At 36.7% G+C, this 22,289-nt stretch overlaps 1 protein-coding gene across 2 annotated transcripts; it reads right to left on the reverse strand.

Moving 5' to 3' along the window:
* Nucleotides 1-268: 268 nt before the first annotated feature.
* On the reverse strand, nt 269-20,574 carry LOC109063661 (Scm like with four mbt domains 1). 2 transcript variants are annotated; one of them, XM_042766219.1, is made up of 21 exons: nt 20,437-20,574; nt 17,277-17,334; nt 16,864-16,958; nt 14,297-14,540; nt 13,569-13,657; nt 12,300-12,552; nt 11,550-11,647; nt 10,359-10,460; nt 9,787-9,946; nt 8,795-8,877; nt 7,992-8,118; nt 7,641-7,754; nt 7,476-7,518; nt 7,323-7,393; nt 7,067-7,206; nt 6,641-6,750; nt 6,231-6,406; nt 5,635-5,813; nt 4,826-5,053; nt 2,957-3,085; nt 269-1,584 (listed from the first exon to the last, which is right to left on the reverse strand). In XM_042766219.1, exons 2-21 carry the CDS (start codon nt 17,299-17,301, stop codon nt 1,444-1,446), a joined length of 2,607 nt encoding a protein of 868 aa, XP_042622153.1. In that variant the 5' UTR covers nt 17,302-17,334; nt 20,437-20,574; the 3' UTR covers nt 269-1,443. The 2 variants fall into 2 exon arrangements, with proteins under 2 accessions (XP_042622153.1, XP_042622152.1); XM_042766218.1 differs by having other exon boundaries at nt 7,067-7,209.
* Between the last annotated feature and the right edge of the window lie 1,715 nt (nt 20,575-22,289).

Raw genomic sequence — 22,289 nt, forward strand, 5'->3', positions numbered from 1 at the left:
ATTTTTAATCAAATAAATGCTTGGTGCCTTGGTGAGCAGAAGTCTTCTTTCAAAAACACTTAAAAAAAATCTTAAAAATCAATCGCATACACACAAGACCATATAATCAGAATGCAGAAACATCTACCTAAGTATTAATATCTATGGTCTACAAATATATATTTTAAATATAAATACAAATACAAACCCAAATAGATCTATTTTAAAAAGTCATCACTGCCCCAACCCCTTTCTTTAAATTAACCCCCTGAAGAAAGAAACCAAAGGCAAGATTCTGTTCCATTTATTTTCTTTTAAATAACATTTTCCACCAACATATAATTAAAAGTAAACCAATATTATTTTAACAACCTTTAATCAAATGGATGAAAACAAGGAAATGAATAAAACAGAATAATGTCAAGACGAGGTTTCAAATGCATCTTTCACCATTCCAGCACAAAATGCTTAAAGAAGAAGGATCAAGGGACATGGACTGTTAAATCAAGAAAAGGGAGACTGTTGCATATCTCATTATCAATTCAAATACAATCAATAGATAACAAATCAAATGATGCTATCTGGTTGAGTGGGGGCATAGTTTTACAATGCAAGACCAAACTAGTTATTAGGCCATTTAGGCTCCTGAAATTATTTAATGCAGTATATGTATTTGAACACAGATGCTGCATTCTACTTAATATTAAAATATTATGTTTGTAAGAGTACAAGACTCTTTAGTTTGGTGTTGATAAACCCTGGATTTGCCACTATGAATATTATCCCTATCACAGTCAGTGACAACCTGAATTCTTTGTGTGCTTATGTCTTAACCATAACACCTCATCATTTTTGTTATTACTATGCACTTTTATTTAATAATGCATCGTTAGAATGAGCAAATGATTATTAGTATTTACAGAAACCTCATCTTTTGCACTGTTGTGTTACAGTGTAATTCCCAAGCTTTTATAGAAAACAGAGTATTTACAGTATTTACATTCACACTCCTGTATGTACATGTTTGCATACCACTTACAGTACATGGGCAATTGTTTTTTGTGCTTAAGGTAATTGCATTGTCATCCGCTCTACAGTTAATAAAGGTTTCAGAAACAAGAACTTTGCTTATTGTTGCTGACATGAATGGACTAGTTCCTCTGACTTGGGTCTAACTGTAACCTGAGCTGAACTAATCTTACAAAAAAAAAAAAAAAAAAAAAAAAAAAAAGAGCACAAACTTAACAGTAGTCCAGGCTTAATTTGAGATGGAGAGCCCAGCCGTACAAGTACCAGATTCACCCTGTTGAAAAACACCCCTCCAGTAGTATCTCTATTGTACGGGAGGTGTCTAAAGCGCTAAGTGATTTTAAAGGTTCTATGATCCATAGAGCAAAAGGAAGATCACAGACATTAGGAAAGTCTCCCAAAATGTCAGATGCCCTACTCTTCAGGATGTCACCCTCAGCTGGAAAACTGTTGGTAAAATGCTAGTTTGACCTGCTCGATGTGATGGCACAGCTTGATGGCAGGGCCGAGCTTCAGGTCCATACACTCCTGGACAGTGGGAAGGTTCAACAGAAGCAGCGCTTGACCGTCAATTTCCTAGCAAAGGTAAATAAAAAAAAAAAAGAGTTGACAAATATACAGAGGTAGGATCCTAAATCAGCAGTAATAAGCATGTGAGCCAGAAAATGTATATAAAACTACTACAGAAGCAAAAAACGTCAATCCCGGATAGCCTGTATAGTTCAGATCCCATGAACCCTAATCAAACAACACACCTGAACAAGCTAATCAAGGTCTTCAGGATTACCAAGTCTACAGTCAAGTGAGGGTTTTTTCAGGGTTGGAGCTAAACTACTGATCTACGCCAATGAATTTACAATGGGGCCCAAAAGGATTTGCAATCAAATTACTCAAACCTACAAAGCTCCGCACAAGACATGAGAAAAGAAATTGATATCCTAGCCTCAAATTAAGAATTCTCACAACTTAATTTGCTGTACTAATGTGTTCCCTCATGTTATGTAAACTGTTCCCATGACTTACTAAATTGCTCCCTCGTTTTACAAGTTAAATCTGTGTATCATTCCTTCATTTGATTTTTGATTTAAAGGGTTAGTTCACCCAAAAATGAAAATTAGCCCATAAATCACTCACCCTCAGGTCATCCTAGGTATATATGACTTTATTCTTTCAGACGAATCCAGTCATAGTTACATAAAAAGATCTTTCAAGCTGTTTAATGGCACTCAGCGGGTGTTGCAGTGCTTTAGTCCAAAATAAGTGAAATAAGCACCCATCCATAAAAAAAATAAAAATAGCAAACTGATGCGTTTTTGTAAGAAAAATAACCATAATTAAAACGTAATAATCAATTTAATGACGTATGAGGTCAGCTTTGCGCATAGGCTGCTCAGAAGTGACAAACGTTGAAGTGCAGGAGAGAGATCAAAACAAAACAACGGTCACTAATTAGAAGTACAAAACGAGGATTTGTAAAGAAGAATATCAGATATTTGCAGATAATCAAAAACCTTGTCGTGCAGGGCTCTTAACAAATCACATTTGCAGATATTTAGAAACTTATGTGCACATTGCATTTGTAGCATGTGTAGCAGGTTGTCCTGATGCGTCTCAGACAACTGTGAATGACCTCTCCTGTCAATCAATCATTATGCTAGAACAAGGGATTTAAACTTACGTGTCCAATGGTGTTAAAAAAAAATAAAAGCCTAAAAAAATACTTCAAGAAACTCAATTTGCCTTACATTTACAATTTTGTGCTGTACTTACAATGTGTTACTGCAGGTATGTACTCAGAAAATCTTAAAATCCAATCAAAGGTGCTCACAGGAGACTACTACCAGGCATAAATAGCAATTTGTCTTTCCTGATCACTATGGCTGGATCATTACAGACAGATGTTAATGTATTGGAGCTATGGTTGTATTGGAGGTGTGTGTTCAATTACTTGATCCTTGAAGATGCGTGCCAGTGGAGCACAATCAGTGGTCCTGATGAAACGCACAACATCTGTGACACTCCATTCCAGTGGACTGCTGTCCAAACACAGCTTCGGAGGAACTTCAGTACGTGGACTTTCAGAAGAGACAGCAAAACAGTCAGTACTGCATACTTATCAAACACAATACAGTACAAAACCCAGTTATAAAGAGAGTTATATTCCTAAATGTTAGAAGTATATATTTTGTATACTGTAAGTCAGCAGTTTTCAACTTTTCTGAATTCAAGGCTCCTCAAAAACAATATTTGAAGGGCCCCGTGATATTTGTGGTACTTATGATGAAAGCTGCTTTCCATTTTTTTCACAGAAACTAGAAGTATCTATTTAAATTCATTCAAATATTAAAATATTTCTATAAATATTTCTAATAATAACAATAATAATTCGTTAAAATTAAAATAATTGCATTCCAGAAGTTTCAATAACTAAATGTTATTCAGAGTTTACACTTTTTATTTGCAATGAATTTACATTAATTTTCTAGTCACTCAAGCTTTTAACTCAATAAAACATTTTAAAGCTTGACAATATTAGAATTTTTGTAAAAATATTTTATTAATTTCCATTACCTTTACAGGTCTGGAAAAAAAAATCCCTAATTTATGCATGTTTCCCAAGACTGTGGGAATACTGGTCCATAAATAAAGATGACAGTGCTGCCCTACAAATGCAAAAGACCTTAACTTGCAGGAGTATGGAAATGAGAAAAATGACTTTAAAGATTTTTATTTGTTCAGCCAAACTAATTATAGGTATGACACTGGAAATCTGGCAATTAGATGTTTTACTAATGAAAATTATCTACACAAAAAAAAAAAAAATATTGAGCTCAAACTTGTTTTTCACCCCTATTTTGAAGTTACTGTACTCTGCCTTTGCATTGTGTGCAAAATGCGAGATGTCACACCAAGGCAAAAGGCAGCAACTTCCACATTATCAATATTTGGTTGCTGATCCCCATTTATAAATTCATTATAGTAACACCTGTATAAAATGTCACGGCATTCGAGTCCATATGCGTGCAACTAGAAGTGAGCAGCCCCAGACTGACAGGCCAGCAATGAGTGAATAATCTGCATTATTAAAAGAGGAAAAAAATACTTTTTTATAATTTATGATTACTTTTTGCTGCCAAGTTATCTAGTCTTTGCTTGTTTACAGTGCTTTGTTATATTGAGCAGTTAGATAGAAATCTATCTAATTTGTTTGTCTAATGAAGTGCTTCAGTGACAGATGTATGAAGTTACAACATAATTTAAACGAGGGAGATTTTAATGGACAGAAAAACAAAGGCAGAATGCTGTATAACTCCAGGCCGGCACAGTAACTTCATATTGACGTATGGCTAAACAAAATCAAAGTTCCGTAACTCAATTTTATTATACGTGTAATTTTATATAAGTGTTATATGGTGTTCTGCCTTGGTTTCTCCAGGGCTTTTCGAAGTTACTGTTAAGACAAGCCATTATTTTATTACAAAATGTGATAAAGGAGGTCTTGAATGTCCCAAAAATATCAATAACTCATTTTTGACTAAAAAACTAAGTTGCAACCTTTTGCCTTTGAATGGCAGAGTGGTTGAAGAAACAAATTAAAATAATTATGATGTCAGCTTACATCTTGAATTTGAATTGTTCTAGCTTTTATTGAAACATATTTAGTCTTATGTTAAATCATTTTTAGCCATTTTGCCACCCCTTGGAAGTGTGCTGAGGCTCCCAAATGGGCCCCAGCCCCCTGCTTGAGAATCACTGCTGTAAATGAATCTTTATTATAATATTATTGTCCAGTTATTCTACAAAACCCCAGTGTTACCTTGGGTGAAGGAGGTCTGTTCTCATCATCTGAGCAGGACGGTGAGCGAGCTTTGCGCCGTCTGCGCATGGGACGGGGGGTTTCTGGAGGGGAGGGGGAGGGGGTGGGTGGGGGCTGTGACTTCTTCTCTGAATATTCAGAGTCATCCATTAGCTCGTCTTGCAGTTCAGAGCCTGTGTCTTCACTTAGAGAGTCATCCTCATCCAGATCTTCTTCATCACCACTGCCCTGTGAGACCAAGCAGTGACATAAGTACATCTGTAGATCCAGTTTAACGCTTCTTTTGGTTTAACTTACATATATTTTATATTAACAACCAATACGTTCATTTTGATACATCTGAATTCTGCTCATGCGTTGAATGACATTTACTCTGAGTGCAAATGTTTCACCAGACTGTGCATCTGACATTCTAATGACCACATTAAAACAGATGGAAGAAGATGGTTCTTGTTGAGCAGTTACTCTAAACATATTTGTTTTGTATTTAGTGTGGTCCAAACATCTGAAAATCTGGGAGCAAGAGTCTAATTAAAGCTTGAGATAAACTAAAAGTAAAACATTATGATGTAAAATTAAGCAAAAATGTTTAAGAATTTAGACTATTTACTCATAAAATTTGCAATGTTGAGCATTTAATTCTAAAAGAAAATAAAATAAAATCATGTTATTTATTTTTTATCGTTATCTTCAAATTATGCTGATAATGTTTATAATTGGAAGCATTTGCATTAAATTAGAAAAATGCAAAATAGAAATATTTTCACCAGAGCTCTCAGATCTTTGCACCGCAACGTAGCTCTTGTTACCTGAGGGGAACCTGCTGGAGTGTTGTCGACGGAGGCAGATGAACGTCTCTTTTTGTGGACGAAGAGCTGCTTCCTCCTCTTCCTCTTCCTGCCTCGTCTCTTCACACCTCCCTCTAAGTTAGAGTGTCCACCAGGAGGTCGGCCTACACGCCTGCACTTCTTCTTCCCATAGTAATATGCTATAAAACAGTTACTGTTAGTTTTACAGAGCCAACTAAACAGCAAGTAAACGAGAGCACATTACTTTTACAATCATGTAATTTAAATAAATCATGGGTGAATTTGTCCAGATCATATTTCACCCCAAAATAAAAAAGAAATTATATTTTGCATAAATACAATGAAGCATATTTTCAGAAAATGTAAGCTTTTTACAAAAACACAAAAAAGCCAAAAACACAAAATGTTTATATATATCATGATAATATATATGCTTTGCAGCCTTAAATTAATGCTGATTAAAAATAAATAAAATCAATACAAAAATACTGTATTACATCAATAATTTTACTGCAATACAGCAAAACAACTTAAATCTACACAGAATTGATGAAAATAATAGGAATTATTATATAATTAATAGACAAGGTGCTCACTGTATTTGGTTTTGGTGAGCACAGAGCAGTTTTCTGAGCAGCGCTCCAGAACCATTCTCGGGCCGAACAGGTTGGGACAGCACTCCAGCTTAATGCAGGTTTTCCGACAGAAATCAGCCACCTGGTCTGCAGTGCGAACAATCTCTACTGTCGCTCTATAGCTCTTCCCTTTGTACCTGTGAGGCACAAAGACTGGTCAGAAAACCAAAAGCAAACTATTTGTTACATAATTATGTTCATAATTCATTTATTAATTATTATAGACGTTGATAAAAAGCATATGCATAACTTTCATACTTTATCAACAAACTTGTTTCAACAACCTGTTTGATCAGGTCATTCTGTAAAAGTTTTTTTTTTTTTTCCTTTACTTTTGCAAAAAAGAAATATTTAGGGCACCATATACTCACTTGGCTTTAAGTGTCTCTCCGTGGCCCTGCCAGCGGCCCTCCTGGTCCAACTGCAGCTCTCTCAGCACACGACTGGGCTTATAGGCAGAATTTATCAGCAGCGTCAGCACCTGTACAGGCCACAGGTCAATAGGTCAGCATTACAAACACACAACTAAGGTATTCATAAACCTTAACAAAATACTAGAATAGTTCAACTCCAGATTTTGAGCCATGTTCAAAGCAATTATAAAATGCAGATAAAAGCACATCAATTCACACTGATTTGTATAGCACATTTCATGATACATCCGTTATCAGATGTGACATCGTCAAAGTAATGTCCATGTGGCAGGATAAGATTTATTTATTCAGAATTTAACTGATCACATATACAGTAAAAACAATTTGAAATTTGAATAGTTTTGCAAATCTTTTTGGGCTAACCTCCTTCAGCACCAGGACACAGTTCCCAGGTCCCACACACTGCGGCAGCTCTGCAATACGGCCCTTATTGAGGTAGGGCCCTGAGAAGCAGCGATGGTTAAAATAGATCTTAGGGCAACTGTATTTCCCATTCGCCTGGCCTGCTGGTGGCACACAAACAAGATTAAAATAGTACCATGTCAGAGTCCACTGAGCTTTTATGACGGAAGGAAAACCATGCACGTGTACAGTGTTCAGATATGTATCTAGCACTCACCGATCTCAGCCTGACTGCTGTTAGTCTGTTGTTTGGTAGTATCAGGTGAGGAGTCTTTGGATGGTACCCGGCTGTGATGAAAGAGATAAATGAGTGTTTTTCCATAATCAAAACTACTTGAATTCAATTCAAACGCTTTGGTGTCTTTCTTACTGTTTCTCTGGCTGAACAACTGCAACCTTTCTCTGTTTCTCCACTGCAAAGATCACATAAAATACACATTTATGTCTCTTAACAAGCCAATATCGAATATCAATTTATAATGTAATTTGTGTGCACAGCACCTTGGCATTGAGAAGTTTGTGGTGTAAAACTGACCTCTGGGCTTGCAGGGGTGATGGAGAGGACAGCCATTGGTCTCACACCAGCTCACTGGAAAAATATCCATGGAGTCTCTGTGAACTATGATTTCTGGGATGGCTTGCTTCAGACCTGAACAAAGAGCGGGAGGGAGAGATAAATGAGACTAATCCTCATGTCTACTGACCTGTGATGTCTATAAACAGTTAAGCCTAGTCTTATATTAGTCCATTAGTGGTCTTGCTATTTTTAATCAGGGACTCTGTTTTGTTAGTTTCCTCTGGAGCCAGTCCAAGGAGACACTGCATAATTATTTTTGCTTATTCACAGCTGCCATACTGCAGAAAAAAAAGAGCGTTGATGTCACACCTTCCAAGCGAATCCACATGTGTTGACCTTTGACCTTGACAACAGTTGCTACATGAATGTTTCCAGGGCAGAGTGGGTTGACAGCCTCCAGCATCATGGACTCTTTTATGCACTGATCAAAAGGGTCCTACAAGGAAGTTTAAAAAGTCAATTTCAGAAAGTCACATCAGCGACAAAAATAAAGGCGATTCATCTGCGATAATGAACGTGATATTGCGTAGCTTGTCAGTGATCTACGGCTCTGTCTAATAAATGCCGCTCCATTTGAAAGCATATGATGGCGAGTTAGCGGAAATCAGGGAACCGGCTTTACTAACGAAATGCGCATGACAATCACATGCGATATATATCGCCCAGCCCTACTGAAGACTGGAGTAATGGTTGCAGAAAATTCAGTCTTGGAAACAAAAGAAAAAACTACAAAAAACAATAAAAAAAAAACCTTGACATCATAAAAAAACACTAAAAAAAAAAATATTACCTTACTAACCCCAAATATAAACAACATAAATAAAATAAAAACCACATACATAAATTTAACATCATTTAAAATATATATATTTATATATATATTTTAAATACATGCATGTCAACATAAAAAAATGAAAAGAATTAAGTCTTACAATTTAATGTCAGTCAAATTATTCACAGTCAAATTATTACATTTTAAAAGATTTCTTCAATTAACTGATTCATAAGGTCAAAGTCAATCTTCATTTTTTCCTCAAAAAAATGTCATGCTTCAATTTGGGATTTTTTTTTAAATGAGCTTTATTTTTTAAATATGCAGAAAGAGAACTCACTGGAGGAAAGCATTGCTGAGGGGCTGCTTCAGCTTCACACTGCTTCAGATAGTCCGCCCAGTCAAAGTCCTGACCTTGGAACCCTACACACACCAACACACACACACACAACCACACAAAGGTCAACAAGTGCACCTGAGAAACTGTCAACTGCACGACTAGGTCCCTAATATACATACAGATTACAAAATAACTGAAATGCTAGATGAAACAATATTTTAACTTTGAAGTAAATCCCAAACAGAGCCACAATGGCAATTCAAATGATGAACTAATCAATATGTTGACTGGCTATTAGCAGCATGTGAGGCGTAAAGGAGAACTGACAATAAATACTTTAATTTGTGAGTACTCAAAGCAACAAAGGTCCAAAGAGGTCAAACAGTGCCTCCCAGTATAAGACCACAGTTTATCAACACAAACTGGTGTCAAGAAAACACCTGGAAACCAGATTAAAATAAAAGGATAAATCGCATTTATGGATTTCTCATCCAGATGGGTTTATGCTTGGCAAAATCCAAAAGCCTCAAGCCTCAGTGTCTGTTTCCAGCTGTTAAAATGGGGAAGGTTCCATAATGACATGGCCGGCCGTCCCACACCAGCCATTAGGTCTAATGACTGCTCTGCTGGGCAGTATAACTGCCAGTGAATGAAGCCATTTTTCAGGACAGGGAGCATCCTACTGTAAAAACACTGCTCGCTCATGTGTGCGTATTGCTACAAAACCAATGTTTCATGGACAGCAGGATGAAGTGAAATGCTCTGTAGCATATCTAATCGCCAGATCTTTTATGCAAAGTTTTCCTACTCGAGAAGAATGATGCAATTTTTCCTACAGACGGTTCAAGACTTGTAAGACAGCATTCCAAGAAAAAAAAGGTTGGGTGGACCTCCTTTCTGTTAGGTCCTTTTATTAATAAATTGTTAGGCATTTGTGTTATTTCACCTTCCTTGTTGTATATGACGATTAAAAGCAGGTTGAATGTACGAACCTGGAGGAGGGCTGAGCTTGACTCCATTCTTGAGACTCCACTGTGTAGGGAAGACTCCTGGACTGTCTCTGTGACACAGGAAAGAGCGTCTGCATCCCTCTTTCTGTGCCTCATCTCTCATATCATCCATTTGCACCAGAAAAAACTGGTCATTAAACACCTATCATACACAAACAAACAGGTAAATGAATAAAGCATACAGAACTAAGAAGAAGGGCACAGATCTACAACTACCTTTCCTGTTCATCCTGCGCACAGTTATCTGGAATACACCCATGTTTATGGAAAACACCCATCCTTCAGTGTGAAATGCCTAACCTTCATGTGTGGTAACAATAAGGAGACTAATTCTTTTGGTCAAAGGTTGTGTTTGACAGAATACTAACTGAAAAGTAGAAGTCATTTCTGGTAAAGCTTTTTTATAACCCCAAATTAGCACTGTGTGTGCATTACAGGTGTGCATTACAGAGTTTTATGTAGTTGCATAGTATTAGGGTAACAGGTCCAAACTGTGTGTTGAACACATTTTGGGGGTGATAATAGCACAGGGGAGGTAGGGTCCATTACGTTACCTTCGCCACAGTGGCCGGACTGATGGTGAAAGGAGCTGCTGGGTCCACAGCTTCCAGCTTCATCCCTTCAGTAAAGGAGTGTGGATTGATGTCTGATCTGTCCTGAATACAGAAACAAGTGTATAGTCCGTCAATATGACTGAATCATTTTAAAAGAAAAAAGTACAAACAAGTACAAACAGCATTTTCTAGCCTTTCATCCATACTATTATTTTAGCAATCATACCTTGATTTGGAATGAAATATCAGCAGCATTCTTTCTAAATACTACACAGTATATACTGTATACCTCCGACACCATTTAGATTTTTTAAAACATTATTAAACCAATTCATATAACAAACAGACATTATCATTGTTGAACACAGCCACAACACATATTGACAGAAAACAATATATACAAATAATAAATACATAAATATATAAGAGCTAACTATAACAAATTAAATTAAAATGAAGTGAGATTAATCAAAATATACTGAGTACGTTTTTTCAGTTTCTATAAGGATTTAAAAACTTTCAAATCTTTTTAAAATACCAGAAAATCTGAAGCAACTTTAAACGATTTAGATTTTTAACAACAGCACAGAAGATGTATGGATACTATTTACTACATAAAAATTAACATACACTGCGTATGTTACACAATTACACAGCATGCATCATATCATCACCAGCATAGTACATGCGTAATTTACAACACTTTTACTGTACACATTCTCTAAACATTCACATCTAAGCTAAACTACACTTTTGGCTTAAGGGGTCTTTCACACAAAACTCGTGTTTTGCATTTAAAAACAAGACATAGGGCATTGGAATGGGCAAAAAAAAGTTTGTTTTTCTTTTAAGTTGACGCTGTGTTCAAGTGCACATGCTCCATAAGAACAGTCAAAGACGCTTACATAGAAAACAACAGAAAAGCTGTGCAGTGAAAAAAAAAAAACCCATTCTGTGTAAGCAGCTCCCAAAAGATGCCTCCATCCAAGCTGACTTATAGTACACTTACTACAAGGACAATCACCCCGGTTTAACCTGCAGTTAATTGCTTTGCTCAAGGGCACAAAGGTCACAGTGGTTCTCCATAACTCTCCAGTTTATGGATCACACCAACAGGGTTCAAACAAACAAACAAACTTCAGGTCAGAGTCAAGTTCTACCAAACGTGGTAGTTAATCAGTATTTACTAACCCTGTAAAACTCCTCGCTGATGCTGGAGTCCTGCACCTGAGAGGAAACAGTCTTCTTAACTTCCTCCCATTCAGCTTCAGTGCGCAGGGGGAGCAGAGCTACAAACAAACATACACAAACACAATTACCTCTCGGCTGACCACATCACATGTTTATCTTCTAAAAGCTAGTGGACTCTGATCTGAACCCCTGTAAACCCTTCCCCCATCCACCAATCCCAACTATTGATTAGCTAAACTGTAATATGTAGATCTCCTAGGGTAAAAGTACTTTAGTAGCGCTTATGAGGACAATTCAGGCTGCCTACCTTTTTGTGCATGAACTACACTTCCAGCATGGAACAGTTAAGCTGATTTGCACATTAATAGGTCAGGAAGAATCTACTGTGAATCCTGTTGGTCTGTTCAGTCATCTACTCTGTTAGGAATCATCAAGCCACAGCAGCAACTACAACTTTATCCATCCACATTTATTTCCACTTTCTTCTTCTGTTTCCATGGTTTTAGCTGCACTGACCACTTACATAATTCAAACGCTAGCTAGTGCTTGGATGTAGTACAGCGTTGAGCACATAAACATGAAAACCGGCCATGCTAGTAACAAAATCATCCACTGTGTAGTGCATTCTATTTTTAAAAAAATTGTTATATACCATGCAACTAAGTTACATTACTAAGGACATTTAATTCGATTTCCGATATTTCAAGATACGTATAACAGAGATTTTTTATAAAAGATAAAAACCCACACCTGCTGGTGGTCTAAGGGTGCAGCTGTGCTCCTGAGCCCAGCCTGGCAGATGAAGCAGGGGGTCCAGGTAGAAGACCCATATGATGGATTGGGTGTCAGGGAGCCCGTCTGTGCCGGCATATCGAAGTCGCAAGCGGCCCCCTACGTTCTCCTCAATAACTGCAGACCAGACCACCCCAATATCTTGACGGTCCACTAGCTCAACGTTTAGACCCGGACTTAACAGATCTATAGGATTACAGCCACGCTGAGCCTACAAACATACAAGCAAAAGATGCATGCACACAGATATTGTAATATGTAATATCTTAGCAATAACTATGGAAATTTCATTGTTGTGCTACAAACACTTTAAAGACCACAGCTATTTCAGTCCATCGTTAATTTATCATTGTAATTAATATTTTTTTAATACTGTTTGAGGCTATATTGAGTTAGCCTGAATTAGAAAAATTCAAATGATCATGCTTTTTCTACCTGTTTTTTCCCCCCCAGTTAATTGCAATTATTAATTATTCTCATGATTTTAATAGTCTTATTACCTCATCTTATTATTTAGTGTTTTGAATTGTACAGCACTTTGTGTTGGTATGATGTTTTAATGTTTTTGAAAAAAGTATCTTATAGTTGCCAAGGCAGTATTTATTTGATCAAAAATACAGTAAGAAATAGAAATGTTGTGAAAAATTTTTACAATTTAAATTAACCCTTTTTATTTTGTAATATATTTTACAATTAAATGTATTCCTGCGATGCAAAGCTGCATTTTCAGCATCATTACTCCAGTCTTCAGTGTCACACGATCCTTCAGAAATCATTCTAATATGCTGATTCAGTTCTCAAGAAATATTTCTTCTTATTATCAATGTTGAAAACAGTTCTGCTGCTTTTTTTTTTTAAAGAACAGCATTTATTAGAAATAAAAATCTTTCAAATGCCTTTACCTGGCACATAGTTTAATATGTCTTTGCTCAGTAAAAGTATTAGTTTCTTTCAAAAAATAAATAAATTCAACATTTTGTACAGTGACCAGAGTTTAAATACTTGATTCTGATTGGTCAACTGTTGTATAATGACTATTAAACTGTACACTTAATCTTTCTCTCATGCAACTTTCCCTCTTTTCCATGCAATTAGTAATAGCTAATCGCCTGCAATTTTGCAACTCTACCTTAAGTATTAATTTTAATATATCATTTCATCAGTTCATTTTGGAATAATGACCAGCTCTCTATACATTTTCTTCTACATGAAAGGTATATTTCTTACCCCTTCCAGTAGACTAGCAGGAACACTGCAGGATTCAGCCAGAGCTTTCTCCAGCAGCGTTTCCCAGTCCTGGTGCTTCTCACGAACACCTGACCACAAATTCAGAGCATTTTAAGGATATAGCAGATCTTCAGACTATCCTGCTGACAGATTTATGCCATTTTGTGCTTATGATGGCTTCACCATTGACATGGTATTTTAGGTCATAAGCACAGCTGTCAATAAGGCAAAGGCAGCCAGAAGCAAAATGCCAGCAACCATCTGGACTCCCCCACGCCTGTACCTACTGCACTCTATTGCAGGAGTTTATTAATAAAAGAAGCTTTAAGTATTAAAACGGGTCTTTTAATAATTTCAGAGGAGTAAAGATTGTGCCCATCAGCAAGCTGCAAGCTAAACAAAAGCCCCAACACTAACACCCATCCCCCATTTCCTGAATATGCCCACAAATCGAATGTGAACAACCATGTACATGAATAAGCACTACACGGCAAGCAACACAGCACTTGAAGATTGTAAAGAAATATGCAAATTTGGCACTGTGTGGATGATGTGCACAAAGCTTTTCAGAAATGAGAGCATAACCTCTGCAGAACCTAAATTCAAATCATCTTTACCTATAAAGCCACTTGTTCTCGAGTGACTGACTGAATGAAACAGTTAGGGTCTATTCATCATAATTTAGACAGCACAGTGAAACTGCTAAGTCACCACACTTCTCTGCTCACCCTCTGGAGGCCTCATTGGTCGACCCTGCTGCTTGCTCCATCCGATCGGATGCAAGTCAGCGGTCATGATGTCACACCAAAAGTCAGCACGCCGATCATCTTGGTAACCCTCATATCGTAGCAACAGCAGCTGTCCACAGGTGGTGATTATTGTGGCCACCCAGTACGCTGTTTCTGATTCAGTACGCACACAGACCTCCAGCTTCATACCAGGAGTCAGTCCGGTCTCTAGGCCTTGGTCCACCTAAAAAAGTAAAATACTAGTCAGATGAAACCTGGTAAATAATCTACAGGGCAGTATATTGAAGGATAATGGTGAAGAGTGTCATTTTGTTCTCACTGGCAGTGCTAATTTAGTATTTATATACTACTAAAGTGCTTCTTAATCACTTTAAATTAGCATTTATTTTTAGATTTTCATTTTTCAATGTAATTTTTAGTTCAAGTTTTAGTAATTTTGTTATGCGTTTGTGCCATTTTTATTATTATTATTTCTATTTATTTGTATTTATTTTTAAGTTTTAGTAAGTTTGGTACTTCAACTTCAACTTATTTCAGTTAGTTGTCAAAGCAAACTTTCTCATTTTCATTTAAAATCATTTTTTTTTCATCTAATATTTACATTTTATTTAATTTTTTTTAGCTTTATTTATATCACTGAAAACAATTTTGATAGATTTAGTTTAAGTTAACAATAACAACACTGGCTGGCAACAGGTTTCACAAACACTCAGTTGTCTGCCACTGGTCAGAAGAATACAGATAGTGCCTCCCTCAACTATTTTTTGGGACACTGTACCAATAAATTACTTATACTTGTCTTTGCATATTAAAATGACACACCTCACCTTTAAATAATGAAGCATAAAGTCAGTGTGAAAAAGTGCATGTAAAGCAATATTAAATATGTGTTCTGAGTTTGTCATACCACAGAAAAATGCATTATTAAATTTGAATGATAAAAAAAAAAAAGGCAAGTAAATAAAATAAGGTATCAAAATCTTTTTTTAGTATTCTCTGCTCTCAAACGCTGGAGGCGTGTCCGCTGTCGGCGCTGAAACCATGCCTGAGCTGCTTTGAAAATTATCACAATCAGGAAATATGTATTTACGTGACGAAGGCATAGCTAGCTAGCAAACTGTAGGCTGTAGTGACAGTAACTCGCGATTGAGCGGGAGAACCTCTGATGCTAATACGCTCTAGTTATTAAGTGTGTTAGACTTAAAGCAGCGCTGCACAGACCGATGTCAAATCAGATATGACATCAAAAAACAGCGAGAGCTTTCGAAAGCATAAGGAGCCATCTGCTCGCTGTACTTTGATGTCCTACAACGTTCGGTCTGTGCAGCGCTGCTTCAAGCCGAATACACCTCTTTATAGTGTTAGGGGAGGGGGCCATGCTCAGTGGCTCAACTGCATCATCAAGACATGATTTTATGATTCCAAAGAATCCTTAACACAAAAATGGTGAAAACTATTTAATGGTCTAACTCCACAACTCAGTGCTATATAGTTCACAGTCTTTGTAACGTGTTTTCAGCAATACATTTCTAGCATTTATGATGTGCTTAAAACAATTCTCTGAATTGCCTTTACACAGACTTTAAGGGACAGTATTTGCCCTCTGGAACTGATTTTAAATGGCCATTTTTTTCCCTTTATGAGGGCTTTTCTGTCCCTAAACATATATGCACATTGCATGCCATCCATCTATGTCAAAATACTTCAACTGAAATACATTTTTAATGTGAAAAAATGGTTACCTATATTATCAACATCAAATACATGAAGTGAAAATCTGACAGCTATAGGTCATTCAGTGACGTCTGCAGGCACTAAATCCTCACTAAACCCTAGTATTGTAGTATATAGACTATGACGAAAATCATCAAATCAGAGGAATGGACTACAGGACCTTTGTCACCTCTGCAATTTAAATACCTGGGGAATTTCAGTCAGATTCAGTGGTATTCTTGCCCTATGCCGTGGTTAATTTCTGACCCAGAAAATAAATTCTTTAAGATCTAAATGGTCACTTATTGGTCTTACAGATCCCATGAGAATAGGAACACATCACTAATGCATAGCAAGTAATCTAAGTGTTGACTTCAGAATTTGCTGATACATTTCTGTTTTTGCCACTGGACATGACAGAACACAATGTCTCAATCAGTTAATTGGGTATTGGCGGATTCAAACCTGATTCTTTTCAAGTGATTCATTAAAAGAACCAGCTCAAAATAGTCATTAGTTTATGAATCATTCCGGTAGCTCACGTAGCTCTTGCAGCAAGGTCATGGGTTTGATTCCTAAGGAAATGCATGCACTGATAAAATGTTTAACTTGAATGCAATGCTTTGAAAGTCGCTTTGGATAAATGTTTCTGCCAAATGCATAAAAATGTCAAATGAACCAGACTACTCTAACTGCCTGCATCAGTGTAATAAAAAAACATGTTTTTATCACATTCAAATTCGATTAAAAGCTTTCAGCTTGGTTAAATAATAATTTATTTTCTGGAGATTCACTATAGTGGTGTAGAACACAGGCTGGCGTCATTTACTCACATGTTTAAACGCATGATGAGGAACAGAAAGCGACCCAGTTTCCTCCAGGTAGTCATCCCAGTTAAACTCTGACACATCCTGACCAGAGTCTGCATCTGAAACATTGAATGACCAAAAGCTCAAACACTGCAGAGTCCATTCAGCTCTCTCCACACACAGCCTCATCACTTCACATCAAACCATATCAGCAGAGCGTGAAAGTGAGTGCTTATAGGCAGGATCTCGGGCAAATCTACAGCAATGTGCAGAAATGTCCAGCATTCTGTCAAGGACAAACACTGTGCCAGTGCAATTTAAATACGTGCAATACAGCTCTCAATATTGTAACTTTCAGGATCAAAGCATGGACTACAGTTTTGATTTTCTTCAATTTATTTAGCAACAGAGCAGAATGAAAGAAATAAATAGCTTACCAGACTCCAGCGCCTCAAGGCTCATGTCTGAAGCCCCCGGAGGACAATCAAACCGTTTCTACATGAATAAGGAGGGAAAAAACAAGTGAGAGGAAAACAAACATTGAAAAAAGAGAGATAAATGATGATATTAGAATTATAGTGTTTCTGTAAAAGTATTTGCATGTGTGAGAGAGAAAGCATGTGACGAGACAGAAACATGAGGAGACTTGCACACATTTCACACAGCCTAGTTCATTTAAGTAAGTGGGAGGAGGAATTCTTAGTGCATAGCTTTAAAGATAAAAGCCACTTCTGTCACTCAGACTCCCCACATCACCTCTGAGAAGCAAAAATGCACCACAATGCCCAATATAGCTAAACGGTAAAGACTTTAATAATGCAACATGTATATAGAGATGGACACCAACATTAAGATACTCAACTAAAAAAAGCCAGAAACAACTTTGAAATTTCTGTTTCAAACTCAGCATGCAATCTGAAATGTCACTCTCAAAAATGCAAAAAAGAAAGAAACCGGCTAACAAAGTTGCATTAACTCTGTCTATTCATCCAGAGCTGTCAAGCTGTCTTTGTGAAGGTTGACGTCTCTATTAAAGAGAGTCAGACATTCTCCCTGACAGCCGTTGGTGGGCCTCGACCCTCCTGCTCTGCTGGGATAAACTCTTTCAGTCCACCCCCTCCACTCCAGCACCATCCCAGAGCCCCGGAGCACAGCCTGGGCCACGGACACAATGTACTGGGGGTCACCAACAGGGATTGAAAAGAGCAGCCAGGGCTGTTTAAAAAAAAGCATGTCGCTGTCCCTCAGTATGATGATCAACTGAACTTTAAAGCATTATGGGAAGAAATTACCCTCACAAAAAAAAAAAAAAAAACGCACATAGTAATGACAGTTTCCACTCAAAAAAAATTTTTTAGCATTACTACTATAACTGTGGGAGCTTATATAAGCCTGTTTGGTCATCATAATAAATCTACACATAATGTAGTAACTAAGGTATTTTGAAGGAAACTATGTTGGTCACCACAGTGATTTTTTTTATGGAGAGTGTTACACTTTTTTTCAATGACTTTAACTCTAAAACACTTCATTTTTGTGCTATGCATCCTAAACTTTTAAATAATATTCCCATATTTGTCAAGATATGGAAATATTTATCAATACCCAAGAGGGCTGCTGTTACAATCAATCTGCTAATTTTGTGTATTAATTTACTCTACTAATTAAAAATTTATTATTACTATCCCCTAACCATTCCTTCCTCATTGCATTATTGCATTTCATACAGTTTAATTCAAAATGGTAAACAAATGGGAACATCTGAATTTTAATTTTAAAAGGCAAATAAAATAGCAATGTTGTATAGGTTTTTTTAATAAAATAAAAATTTTAACTATATGAAGTACACTATTCATTTATTATAGTTTTACAGCAGTAAGACTAAAAGAGCACTACAGATAATGTAGTAACTATGGCAGTCTGGCAGAAACTATGGTTACCATGGTGATTTTTTTAAGGGAAAGGTACTGAGATGATGTAGGAGAGGACTTTATTTTCATATTCTGCGCTCTGATATAATGTTTTCTTCTTTGTGTGTAACAAAATAGTTTAGAAATTCTACTACACGTCCCTAAAATGTGTAAAATAATGTCACGTCGAAAAATCGCTGTTGTTATAATCAACTTTGTGTTGTTATTTCTGTCATAATCAACAGTTTTCTGTATGAATTTACTGTGGTTATTCAAATTACTTGCTCTAATTTATTACTACTATCCTCTAACCACTCCTTACTCATTGCATTTATAACTTTTTGAATTCAAAATGGGAAGCATTTAGGAACAAAACCGAATATAAAAAGCAAATACAAAAATGCAATGATTGTCAAACGTAGAGAAATAACCTTGGATGTTACACATCAAGCATGAAAATCTGATTCAGATGATACCACTTCTATCATTTGACATCCATTAATCAACATGAAACACAAAAACATACAACTTCCACTGTTATGACCATGCATGTAACTTAAACCGATGGTTTACAACCCCACACAAGAGTGAACGAGGAGAGCCCAGGACAGCGCTAATCTATTTCTGGTGTGTCTTTGAACCCTCAGCACATTCTGCCAAACTCTGCCGCTCCATCACTTCAACCTGAAGACAACTCCCCTCAACTGATCAAGTGAATAACTGCATAAATGACTTAAAGCAAGAAAGACTAAAGGAAGAAGATGAGAAATGACGCAGTGACCGACATCACGTGCACCAACCACAGTCCAAGCGTTTGGAGACATTCTGGCCAATTACACTTATGCATTATCGAGAGGACTTTCATAAGAATAATATTTTTCTTGATCAGCTAACTTGTCAGCTCAAAAGTCAAATCCACTTTTCTATTTCTGAAGACCATCTAGTGTGTTTTCTTGTTTTTCCAAGGCAGCATGAAGCCAAATGAGAGCTTGAGTCCTTCACAATAGAGTGATGGCGACTCACAACACAACTTCTATTATGTAATGAAACTGTCATCAGTTTCTGAAAGTGCTTGAGAAAGCTTCCCATTAAACTTCATCTTTTAAACACGAAAACACCATAAAACAACATGATTTTCTACAGTGAAAATAACGCATCAGTGTTATGTATAACCAGAGCCCAAATAAACGCCATATAGAAGGTAATAATAATAGCTGATACATAATTTGATTCGTTTTACTGAGTGCAATTCATAGAAATTAGCCAATAAAGGATGATGATAGTTCGCTGGTCAAGCGCAGTGTGTTCGGCTAGCCACATATAACTGGATAATAGCATTTAATACATTCACGCCGATCATGCAACTTTCATTCCGAGAGACTCATCGTGCAATTCACCATTATTAGACAGGAAACATTTTCCCGGTGCGGTTTCGCGAGGCTTTATTTGTTGATGTGAGTGCGGCTGATCTCGTGCACATGCTAAAAACGCCTGTAACCAAGTCAAGTTACTGAAACGTCATAGCTTAAGCAATAGAGCCAGGCACTCATACGAGCGAGCACAAGTCACCTTTTTTTTGGAGACGGGAAAAAAGATGCAGGCACCGCGAAATCGCTCGTGAAAGCCAAGGTCGAATAGGGCAAAGGGTAAAATACATAAATATTTGGGAATGCGTTTCATTTCTTACCAGTGAGGAGTTTTTCAAGTCGGTTTTAGATGCCGTGTCTTTTTCCGCCTAGTCGTTCACGACCTCATTCCAATATGGCACAAAGCGTGAGCGCGCATGCGCCGCCTCTCGCGCGAGCCTCTCATCCGCGAGCCCGGGGATTGATATTTGTTGGCTTTCAGCGATTAAAAAGGCGAACTTGCCACATATATTTCAACACAGTCTTCATGTTGTCCCACCGAAACAACACTGAAATAACGTCAAAGCTGCACTTTTGTTGATTATTAGAGGTTTTATTTGAAATGTGCATAGACTGAACAATAAAATCGCTGGGATGCAATATTAAACGGGCGTTTGCGAATGTCATAATATGTTCAGGTCCTCCCGCGCGGAGAATAGCGGTCATTCTGGTTTATAAGTTATCGGAATGAAAAGAATCTTTAATATGGAAAAGAATCTTTCTGCTCGTTTGTTTAGTAAAGTGTGAGAATGTATCATTCAACAGAGCTTAATCTATCGCAACTGCGCCACGCTGAGCAGCCAGCTCCTCTGTGTTATTCATCTTTCTGGATCCTTCTACACGGACTGTACATTTTATATATGATTCATTCATGTATAGCATATTGAAGACGAAATGATTTATTCAGAAACTTTGTTTTGAACAAAATCTCCATTTTACTTTTGGTGTCTAGTCAACATTTCTCGTCAACATTTCGAAACAGAAACTAAAAGGCTTTTTTACTAATTTATTTTATTTAAAACCTTTGGATATTCTTGGTTTACACACCTATTATCTAATCTTTTGGCAACATGATGCACATTTATGTTATACAATTATCTTTTACTAATTTAATCACATTTTTTTTTCCAGATATGAGTGCATTTTTATGTATTATTATTATTATTATTATTATTATTATTATTATTATGAATGACCCAAAACAAACTGCATTTTTTTTTTTAATGGTTAATGAAAGTAGTTGTGGAAATTAAAGTAGCATATGTGTTCAATTCCTGGTCTCAACTAATGGGAACTATACAGAGTAAGACCAGAAAGTAAACAAAAAAGGTAGCATAGGCTACTTTATTATTTCTATCAGCAAACTGTGTCAGAAAGGAAGCGATAATCAAATAAAAGATGCACATTTGTTTATTTTAGTGACGTGAATCAATCAGTATCTTATTCAAGAGGGCTTCCCACTGATCAAACGTGCCACTGACATGTTTGCATGCATTGTGAACATGATTTTTTAGCAATTTTAATACTATTAATAGACCTTTGGAATATTATATGCATCATATATGATAGTTAAACCTGCATAGAAACATGTCTCATGTGCTTCCTTTTATATAGCTTTGACCCACACATCATCTTTCAAATTAAACAGCTCTGGTCATGTGACTGTTTGCACCCGCCATGTAAAAATGCTCACATGAAATCAAGACAGTCCGCACTTTCATGTATAGTAGGCACCTCTGTGTAAAATACCCCACTAACTTTTTTGGACCCTTCAACATCAAAACTAAAATTTAGTCATGCATTTTAACGGGGGACCTGAAAAGCTCCGGGATCTTTAGATCAAACGAGGCTCAACATGCAGGTTAAACTCACATCCGCTAGATGGCACTAGTTTCTATGCTTTTAAATGAGTTTATGCGTCTGTGATGGCTCAGCACAAAGTGAACTGAAAAAACGTATTCCTGTCAGTTCTTTAGCAAAGTTATCAAAAACAAAACAGTTTCTAAACCTCAATTAATATGGGATCTCTTTTTAAGGTTATACATTTTAAAGGCAGTGGTGGTAGGGCATTTTTGTAGAAAGTTTGATTATTTGAATGAAGGTGCAACAAACACGACAATAAAGTTATAAAAAA

This window comes from Cyprinus carpio, chromosome A11 (assembly GCF_018340385.1).
Source record: "Cyprinus carpio isolate SPL01 chromosome A11, ASM1834038v1, whole genome shotgun sequence".
Taxonomy (NCBI): Eukaryota; Metazoa; Chordata; class Actinopteri; order Cypriniformes; family Cyprinidae; genus Cyprinus; species Cyprinus carpio.